At 40.2% G+C, this 10,843-nt stretch overlaps 1 protein-coding gene across 2 annotated transcripts; it reads right to left on the bottom strand.

The window, feature by feature from the left end:
• Nucleotides 1–5,169: 5,169 nt before the first annotated feature.
• LOC130179487 (tripartite motif-containing protein 16-like) lies at nt 5,170–8,583 on the bottom strand. 2 transcript variants are annotated; one of them, XM_056392497.1, is made up of 2 exons: nt 8,539–8,583; nt 5,170–7,745 (listed from the first exon to the last, which is right to left on the bottom strand). In XM_056392497.1, exon 2 carries the CDS (start codon nt 7,592–7,594, stop codon nt 5,927–5,929), a length of 1,668 nt encoding a protein of 555 aa, XP_056248472.1. In that variant the 5' UTR covers nt 7,595–7,745; nt 8,539–8,583; the 3' UTR covers nt 5,170–5,926. The 2 variants fall into 2 exon arrangements, with proteins under 2 accessions (XP_056248472.1, XP_056248471.1); XM_056392496.1 differs by having other exon boundaries at nt 5,170–7,842.
• Between the last annotated feature and the right edge of the window lie 2,260 nt (nt 8,584–10,843).

A 10,843-nucleotide genomic window follows, 5' to 3' on the forward strand; every position in this document is an offset into this window, starting at 1 on the left:
GCTGAAAAAGACCAACGTTTGGTTTGGAGTCATTTCTTCTTGTGAATGTGGAATTTCTCCATCAATAAATTCAACTGCACAAAAAGTTAGCAAACAGATGCAACAACACAGCACCATGCTGCTAAATCAGTGCAATTTAACTCAGAGGAGCTGAAAGACTGTAAAACGAAAATAAAACACCTGGAAAAACAGATTGAATCACTCCCAAAAGATAATGGAGGTCCAGAGTTCAAATATCTAGGAATTTGGATAACTAAATGTGCAGACGTTAGTGAAAAAAAGAATATTCAAAATACTATTGACAAATGCAAAAAAACTTTAAATAATTGGCTGCAAAGGGATTTAACGCTGTTCAGTAGAACAATGTTAACCAAGGTTGAATCATTATTCAGATTAATCTGTCCAGCACACTCCTTAGCCATCCCACCAATAATTATAAAAGAAATTAAAAGAACAAATTTTAATTTCATATGGAAAATAAACATCACTACATTAGAAATGGAGATTGATAAAGGACTATGAGGATGGTGGTGTAAAAGCAATTGACTTTGAAATTATGAATGGAATATTAAAGATCAAATGGCTCCGATCCTTCTTAAGGAATGATGATGAGATATGGTTCTCGCTACCTTCTCTTATTTTCAACAAAGTTGGAGGTATTGAGTTTCTATTAGTATGTGATTTTGAAATATCCAAACTGCCCATAAAACTTTCCAGATTTCGCCAACAGGTTCTGTAAAATTGGAAAATGATGTTCAAGCATAATTTCAACCCCCATAATGCCCCATTGTGGAACAATAGGGTGATATTGAGTCAGAGGAGGTCTATGTTTATGGAAGACTGGATGACAAAACAAATTTGGTCTGTTATACATATAATGGATGGAAATGGAAACATACTTGAACTGAATGATTTTAATGCTAAATATAGAACAAGTTGCTCCAATGAGATCTATAGGAAAGTCACACAGAATATCCACACACCCCCAACCCTCATGGCTTGCTCTAAAGAATGAACTTTCCTTGTTACAAAAATCTCTGAAACAAATAAATAATCCCCATGCAAATAAACTGTACACATTTATAGCAAAATTTAACCTATCCTAATCCCATCCATCCATCCATTTTCTTCCGCTTATCCTCTAGTAGGGTCGCCGGGGGGGGCTGGAGCCTATCCTGGATCCTATCTTTTCGGGCGAGAGGCGGGGTACACCCTGGACAGGTCACCAGTCCATCACAGGGCAAACACATAGAGACAGACAACCATTCACACTCACAGCCACACCTATGGTCAATTTAGAGTATCCAATTAGCCTTGTCTTCCCCAGGAGAGAACCCACACAGGCACGGGGAGAACATGCAAACTCCACACAGAAAGATCCCACATCTGAGCCAGGACTCTGTGAGGCGACAGCGCTAACCGCTGCACCACCGTGCAGCCCCTATCCCAAAGCCCTTGTATTTAATTAGTATGGATTTACTTGTTTATATGTAACACCCGCCTATGTACATATAGGGGGGGCCTGGGATATTCTTATGATATTCCCTTTGTTTTATGCTTTAAACCAAATAAAACACCACACAATCCCAAACTTGAAATGTAAAGACTCTTTAGTCATAAATGTTTACGCGCAAAACAAATAACAGAAAATTACATAAATCCCTTGGGTTTATTGAGAGTGTTAATATTCAACAGAAATAGTACCCGTTTAGCTCTTATTCAGTCTCTTATGTCCAAAACATCACATAAAATGAAACAAAACATTAAATTCAGGAATATGATGGACCCATACGCACTCACACACGCACACTTGATCCACAACGGTCTCTACCAGTTATTGAAACCCCCTGTTGCAGGCCTGTGTCGTAGCGGCCTAAAACAAACTGGCCGCTTCACTTTTATCAAGCAGAAGAAAATAAAAGGCACGTGCAAATCCAATACTCACAGCTGCCGACAGTTAGTGGGGAAAAGGAGATGAACAGATCACCGCCAGGGCGCAGCAGCATCAGCGGCATCAGCATCAGCGGCATCAGCATCAGCGGCAGCGGCGGCAGCAGCGGCATCAGCATCAGCATCAGCGGCAGCGGCGGCAGCAGCGGCATCAGCATCAGCGGCGGCAGCAGCAGCAGCTCACACACACAGCAAGAAGGATGCAGATCCTACGTAGTTCACTTTGCTTCCCTCTTTAATGTTTAAATGTCCGTCTTCTCCTCCTAAATTAAACACACAAGGTAAGTTCCAAGTCCACAGGCTGCTTCATGCCGATTTAGCCTTAGCTCAAGTTAACGGAGCATGTTTATACAGAGCAGAGAGCTAGCTAACCGCACAGGCTAAAGCTAACGGCTAATCGCGGTTAGCGTTAACGGTCCGTTTTAAACTGTAGAACCTGATCACAGTTTTCAAAAACACTCTTATGCTCATAATTACCTCGCAGATGGTCACAAAGTTCTTCACGTCAGGTAAACTGGTCGTTTCCCCACAAAAATAAAAAACTCTGGTCCACCACATCACTCCAGCACGGACTCGGTCAAGGTAACTCGCTCTGCTCACCTCAATCAAACTCCCGCTAAGTCCCGCCCCCTCACCTACACACTGATTTACGATTGGCCAGAGTTACTTGCGTTATACACCTGCCAATACTGTCAAAGAAATGAATGATTGACAACTCCCAAAACAAGTAATAATACATATCTCACAAACACTATAAAATGGCACTGAATGGTACTGAACAGATCACTTATTTTACATTTTTAACTTGTTCTGCATCTTAACCATATTTATGAATTTTTACCACTTCAATACATAATGAACTTTTATGAATTATGTATATTTATCATCAAAATAAATCAGTCGTTTCAGCAAGGGCTACATATGATCTTACTTTTAATTATTTTATTATTAAAAAAAAGAATGCAGCTTTGCAAAAAAAAAAAAAAAAAGTCTGTATCGTGATGATGACACGGCAGGTCAGAGGTCAGAGGTCAGGGTGGTGACTGAGGGAAGTTAGCGGTAAAGGCGGCTGGTTGCTAAAGACGCTTCTGAAAACACGATGCGACACGAACGTTGGAGCAGCAAAGAGAAAGACGAAGAAACAAAAGGATTCAGAGAAAGTGAAATTCGGGAAAACAAATCGTCTCTCTGGACTTTGTTCTAAACTCGGCACTTGTCTTGCTAGCGTTAGCAAAGAGGCTGCGGAGGACAATGCTAACGTCGAGGAGGAGGAGGGGGAGGAGGGGGACAGTGACGTCACAGAGGCTGAGCATCAGCATGAAACAGAGGCAGAGAGCTGACCCAGCTGACTCTCCAGTGGGTAAGACTCGTCTCTCACTGCATCCCCGTAACAATAATATGGATATACGTGCCCTCTTTCAAAAAGATGTTGTCTCTATCCCCCATGTTGCAGCTTACTGGGATCGATTTGTGAATGACACTTATTGGAAAAAGGTCTGGACGATTCCTCACAAATACCTTATCACAAATAAGATTAGGGAGGTATACTATAAAATTATTCATAAATGTTATCCCGCTAATCACTATATGCAAAAATCTAAGAGAGATGTAAACACAAACTGTTCTTTCTGTGATGAATATGCTGAAACAGCATTACATTTATTTTGGCATTGTTCTCACACCAGAAAACTATGGCAAGACCTTTGCAGATTTATCATTGACCATGTTTTATTAGTTTATTAGTGTATATTTGGTATATTTTTGTTGTATATTTCCATAGATGTTTTATTCTATAGATGTTTATTTTTCTGCTGTGGTAAATGAATTTCCCAGTTGTGGGATAAATAAAGTTAATCTAATCTAATCTAATATTTGTCATCCACAAAAGTAAATTCACGAACCAAAAACCATCTGTCATTGCTTTCTTGAAGGAAACTGAAAGATATATAGAACTCATTTCTTTTTCTTTGAACAGAAGGGCTATTGAAACATAATTTATTTATGTCTTTTAATATCTACATGTAATGTATGTTAATTTACCCCTGGTGCTTCTTTTATTTATTTCCTTCATATTTTCACCTGCACCACCCTCATCTACACCTGAGTACGGTTAGCAGTTTAGCAGCCGCGCAACTTGCTAACTCTCGACCTGTTTTCACGCGGACCTGGACTTTAATGATGGAGTGGAGGAGTTTTCAGGGAGAGAGAGCAGAGAGAAGACAGTCACATGAGGTAGGCTCTCTCTCATGTTATTATTCACACATTATGGACTGTCCTCTTTCATTATTATTGTATTATTGACTCTTGTATCATTGTGTCTCTGTACCAGGATGGTTGATATGGTGGAAATCCTGTATTTTAGAAGTTACATATATTATTATAATATTATTTGGTACAGGTCCACCTACACCCTGAACCATAGAGCTGTACTGGTGGGGGGTGGAGTGGGGGGCAGTATGTCATTGAGCTACACACTGTAGGCTAATGTGTTGATATTGTTGCTGCTGACTGAGGACAGTATTGCTACGACGTGTGGTCTAAATCTTGTCTGATTGAATATATCTACAGGTGTAATAGTCTGAGCCGGATAAATAATTATATGGACAAGGTAAAGATAAAATCCTATGGATACCCATCCCTGCAGCTGGTTAATGTCTGACTCAGCACATCACAGCTCAAACCCCTTCACTATGAGTCTAGTTTAACCAGTGTTATTTTGTGATGATGATGTTTTATGTTGCACGGTGAGATCAGCCACAAACATGTGAAGGATTACTTCATGTGTAAGTGTCTGTTCATTAGAAGACGGAGCTTTTTAATATCTTTGCTCCTTGTAGCTGATAAAAACTCTCATAAAGTCATAAAGTCGTTGCTGCTGCCTGAGAATTAACATTGAATAAGTGTTGGAGAAAATGTTTAGCTCAGAATCTGGACTGATTGATTATGTCACAGTGTCATTTAGATTTTCTGGAGGAAAATTAATCGTTAGTCGATGGATTCATCGTTAGAAAAACTCGTTGTTAGTGGCAGCCCTGACTAATTCTCCAGTTCTCTTTATTGACTTAGCACAAAGAAAATGTTAGTTTTAAAAAGCAACAAGAGAAAGAAACTCTGCTCGTTTCTCTGGGACAAAGCTGTTTTAGTGAAGGAAGCTGAAAGGACAGAGACTGACTGACTAATGTTCTCCTGCTCTGAACATCAACTCTGGACTTTCTGGTGTTTCAGGAGGAAAACGGCCTCAGTTATACTCTCATATCAGTTTGACATGTTCTCCGTCAGCTTTGAGTCAGATCCTGGAGTGAAGACAGAAAGAAACATTTGATTGATTGTTGAGAAAAATCAACTTTATTAATGACGTGAAGCTTCAGTTTGTTCACACACTGAATCAGTAAAGTCTTTTCAATGACTCTTGTTCAGTGATTTCATGAACAGATTCACTTCATCCACACAATCAGTTTGTTTCACATGAATCTCAGAGAGGAAAAAGAAAATAATGAATCATCTCCTCGTTGATTATTATCATGATAATGACAGTTTGATAAAACCTCATAGACCTTATTTGTGAGTGGATTTGAACAACGACAACATCTGATCTGCCAACACATGAATGTAAATGTAATTATAGATTTTCTGTCTTTACACAGTGAGAACAAAACATCTGTGATAAAGGAAGGTCTGGTGATTTCTCTGTTCAGGACCAAACAACAACAGACAAACACATCAACACAAACATCCAACAAACACTCAGAGCTCAGAGAAGTTTGTGTTCTCATGTGGAGAAATGTGAGTTCAGGTGAAACTAACATCATCATGAGCAGTGATATCCTCCATGGCTCCAGCTCGGCCTAAAGTCACTCCTACATCAACACCACAAGAAATGAGAAGAGGTCAAAGTGCTGACAATGACTCTCAGCAACAAACACAAAGACACTAAATACATTGAGGAGCTAAAATACACATTTTAACTCACTCCTGTCTATTTCACTTTACACAACTCTGCTGTGGTTCCATCAACCCAGTAAAGCATGAGTCCAGCATAGAGAGGCTGAGTGAATGTGGTCTGGACTCTGTGGAGGAGAGTCATGGTTTCAGAGACGCTGTAGAAGGACAGAACACCTGCTGTGTGATCCAGGTACACTCCTACTCTGGAGGACTGAAGACCTGAGACTGGAGTTTTGATGTTGTTGAACCTAAATGAAAAAGTGTTTTGATCACAATATAATGCCCACGATTTGTAATTGTTTCCAAATAAACTTTCCTCCCCTGCTCTGCTGATATTCTTGTATGAGACTGCTACACGAACTCCTTCTCTCCACTCCACCTCCCAGTAACAACGTCCAGTCAGACTCTCTCTACTCAGGACCTGACAATATGTTGTGAATCTGTCTGGATGACGAGGATAAGACTGTTGTTTGAATGTAAATTTAACTTTTCGGTTTCCCTCAGATAATAACAGACGTGTGAAAGCTGTGTTTGGATCCAGTGTGATTTCCTGTGAATATTTTAAGAAGTCAGCTCTGGTTTTGGGCTCTGGTTGTGACAGTAAAACATCCACTTCAGACACTGTCAGTGAGATGTTTGTCCATGTCTCTGTCAGAACGTCCTGTAGTTTCTCTCTGAGCTGTGACACAGCTGCTGTCACGTCCTCAAAGTATCTCAGAGGAAAGATATTGATACTGGATGAGTCTGTAGAGTCACTGAGTCGTGACAGTGAGGGGTAGTTGTGTAGAAAGTGGCTGTGATCCTCTGTGTGTGAGAGCTGCTTCAGCTCAGCGTCTTTCCTCTTCAGCTCAGCGATCTCCTGCTCCAGCTTCTCCTGAAGCTCTTTGACTCGACCGGCTTCAGTTTCCTGCTGGGATCTGATCTGCTGCTTCACATCAGAGCGTCTTTTCTCCATGAGACGGATCAGCTCAGTGAAGATCTTCTCACTGTCCCCCACTGCTTCATCAGCAGAGCCGTTGATAGCCTCCACCTCCTGTCGAAGCAGCTTCACATCTTTCTCTCTGTCCTGGATTCTCTGCTGGATTTGTTGTCGACTCAGCTGGAGCTCTCTCTGCCTCTCAGTCCTTTCTGCTGCAGCTGAGACTGTGTCGTGGCCTTTATGTTCATCCACAGAGCAGAGATAACAGATACACTGCTGATCAGTGCGGCAGAACATCTTCATCACCTCATCGTGACGAGAGCAGATGTTCCCCTGGAGCTTCTCGGAGGGCTCCACCAGCTTGTGTTTCTTTAATGGAGCTGCTTCATAATGAGGCTGCAGGTGATTCTCACAGTAAGAGGCCAGACAAACCAGACAGGATTTAACAGCTTTCAGTTTCCTCCCAGTGCAGACATCACAGGCCACATCTTCAGGTCCAGCATAGCAGTGATCAGCAGCAGCAGCTTGGAGTCCAGTCTTCTTCAGCTTCTCCACTAAAGCTGCTAACATGGTGTTTTTCACCAGGACAGGCCTCGGTGTGAAGGTCTGCCTACACTGAGGGCAGCTGTGGATTTTCTTCTCATCCTCTTCATCCCAGAAGCTTTTAATACAGTTCATGCAGTAGCTGTGTCCACAGGGAATAGCCACTGGATCCTTCAGTAGATCCAGACAGATGGAACAAGAGAAGGTCTCCCGGTCCAGCTGATCTCCTTTCTGCGCCATTTCAGCTCTCAGTGACAACGACTGTCTGAGTTTCACTTCCTCAGAACTGAAACTAGTTTGAGCTCTGTTCTAAACAACATGTGTCTCTGCAGTGAACGGGGCCTGTCGCACTTCACCACATGTTGGTTCCACCCATCTTCAAACTGTAGATCTGAAGGGGAGGGAACAAGGAAACACATGAACAGAGTGGAGCTGACTGTGTTTGAGAGCAGGAAGAAGAGGGAGGGGCATCAGGCTTTGCCACATTCCTGGATGAGGAGCGGTAGGTAAATTAAAACTTTAGTTCCTTAAAAGTCACTTTGGTTCATTTGTTTTTAGTATTAAAAGATGGTGAAATAATTAATAACAAAACATTGAATGTTCACAATATAAAAGGGTTGTTTAACCTACAGATTTATTAATAAATCAACCTGATTATAGAAGCTTTGTTAAAATGCTTCATGTTAAAATCTTAAAATACTGACATTGTGCTGAATTATTTAAAAATAATTTGAGGAAACGAATCATGTAATGATTTGAAATAAGGCACTGATGGTGTTTCTTGCTTATTTATTTAGTATTAACGAATATGTTTTCTCTTTTTCAGCTTTTTTCATGTGAAGGTTTTTCACCTAGCGACATTTAATGACCAGAGAGTGGAACCATGTAACTGAGACTGCTGAACCTTCCAAAATAAAAGGAAGAAAAAGGGAAAACTATGTCATCACTAAGTGAAATCCAGTTAAAAGCCGTGTGGACGGACCAATCCCTTTCAAGTGGGGAAGCTGCACATTCTCCAGGGATAGCTCGACAATGTGTTAACTAACTACTGTACATTAAACTCAACACACTGAGAAGAACATCTGAGGTTATCAGGAGTAACACATGTAGAACAACTACCACTGTTCTGACTTCACAGCACTTCAAGGAAATACTGCAAGGTATCAAGAAGAAAGGAAACTCACCTTTACACTCACACCAACAAACAGTTGTTACCAGGAGGGTTGTGCTGCAGGTGAAAGTGCTCGCACCTGAACTCAACTCTGTATATAACCTGTGATCAAGCCAGGCTCCTCCTCCTACCTGCACCTCAGTGATGACTTTCATATGACTCCTGTGAGGAGCGTCAGGGAGTGGTACAGAGTCCTCCTCTAGAACGGAAGGGAAGACGATCAGCTCACAAACATGAAGCTTGTAGGTCCTTCCTCAAACACTGACCTCTGCCACATGAACGTTCCCGTCCGGACCGGCTCACAGGCTTTAGTCGTCAGGACCGGACTAAAGTTTTTAAGAATTTTCCTTTTTTTTTTTATTGCAGTTCAACAATTTAAAATCAATTCTCTCTACTTTTCTGCTCTAATCAGGTTTGAATAACAAACCCTGTTCACTGAGTGAGTGCACGAAACCGATCTGAGAAAAATCAAGTGGCAGAAAACCTCCAGGACAAAGATTATTTGGTGAAGAAAAACACCAAGGAGGACAGAGAACGACTGACAAACATTCTCCATCCACTCCGACCTTCAATGCCACCATTTAAATCTTCACTTCATTCACCCAGTTAGCTTAATGGTCAGTTTTTACATCGTCTTATCCAAACTAGCTAACGTGTAGCTAAAGGCTAAAGTTAGAAACTAGCTAACATGAGTCAGCTAACCTGTAACCTGTGTCAAAATCAATCCACATGTCAGCAGACAAACCGGTCTCACAGTCTTCATGAAATCATCTTAAATCTTATTATCTTATCTACTAATGATTCAGAACAGATAAATGAAGAGAGAAATCAAACTCAATTTGAACGAGAAAATAAAAATGTTGCAGAATATTTTTCTGACATACAAAAAAAACCCAAAACATATTAACACATTTGTTAGGAAACAGTTCAAATCCAGAATGATTTAAACACACATGGTTGAATCAGGAAGTTGTTTATTGTAACTCTGCATCCAGAAGGATGTGGATGAACCAGATCAGCTGCTTCTGCACTTGATCATTTAGGGCTCCTGTCTTTTCCCAGAGGTAAAGAAACGTCTGCTGGCTGCAGAGCCCTTTCCTCTCGGGCCCCTCTGCTCTGGAACAACCTCCCTGCTGATATCAGACTGTCTGACTCCATTCAGACTTTCAAATCTAAACTTCAAACGTATTTTTATAATTTAACTTTCAGTTAGCTTCTTATTCTTTTACAAACTCAGGCTCTGTACCTGCTGCCATCCTACCACCAGTGGGTGGGCCTCAGTCTCATAAACCAGTAAGCTCAGTACAGTATAGTCCAGGTTGTCATGCCGACGAAATCACTGTAAACTTTCTTAAAATCACTGCATCACTAAAACCATTTGACCGGAGAACTGATCCCTCTGATGCAGGTGTCGACCTCTTTGCTGTTGGTTATTCATTTGTCAATGAGACAAACAATCGTGATGCAAACAAATATATTTATCAAACTAGAGACAGGACGAGCTTCAGTTGTATTTAGATATAAATATGGTTTTAGCTAAGAAGTGATCCAGTTCTTTAAATAGAGTGGAACGACTGATGTCAGAAAAGAGAAACTGTCAATTCTACTGATTTATTCACTAACAAGACTGAACATGATTTAATAATAATAATAATAATGAAACACTTTATTTGTACTTAATAAAATTTAATTGCAGATAGTGAAAAATATTATCACTTTGAATAAGATAAAAAAGATTATTAAGTATTGTTAAGCTTTTTATTTGATCAAGGAGATTTCATGACCTCAACCCTGTCTTCTCAGCTGTTGCTAATTGAAACTGAATGTTTCTCTGAGTCTCTCAAACTTTTTCCTAATAAGAAATGTCTGTCAGTAGTTAATGTTTTTTTACTCAGGTCTTTATTTAAGTCAAAGACATGAAAACACAGAGTTGAAATACTCTGATACAAGTAAAAGTCCCGCAGTCAACATTTTCTTTAAGATAAAGTCTAAAAGTATTAACATGAAAACACACATAAAGTATCAAAAGTAAAAGTCCTTTCAGAATAATGTCAATCATATGACTGGATTCTGATTATTGATGTATTAATGTGTAAACAACACTTTAATGTTGCAGCTTGTGAAGATGGGACTCATTTTAATGACTTAGATGAACCTTATCTCACCTCTAATAATACATTGTAATTAATTATTGATTATATTTCATATATTTAATACGAATCTGCAAAGTGAGCATTAGCTGCAGCTGCTCTCATATTAGTTTGACATGTTCTCCGTCAGCTTTGAGTCAGATCCTGGAGTGAAGACAAAAAGAAACA

Source organism: Seriola aureovittata, chromosome 12, assembly GCF_021018895.1.
Source record: "Seriola aureovittata isolate HTS-2021-v1 ecotype China chromosome 12, ASM2101889v1, whole genome shotgun sequence".
NCBI classification, from domain to species: domain Eukaryota; kingdom Metazoa; phylum Chordata; class Actinopteri; order Carangiformes; family Carangidae; genus Seriola; species Seriola aureovittata.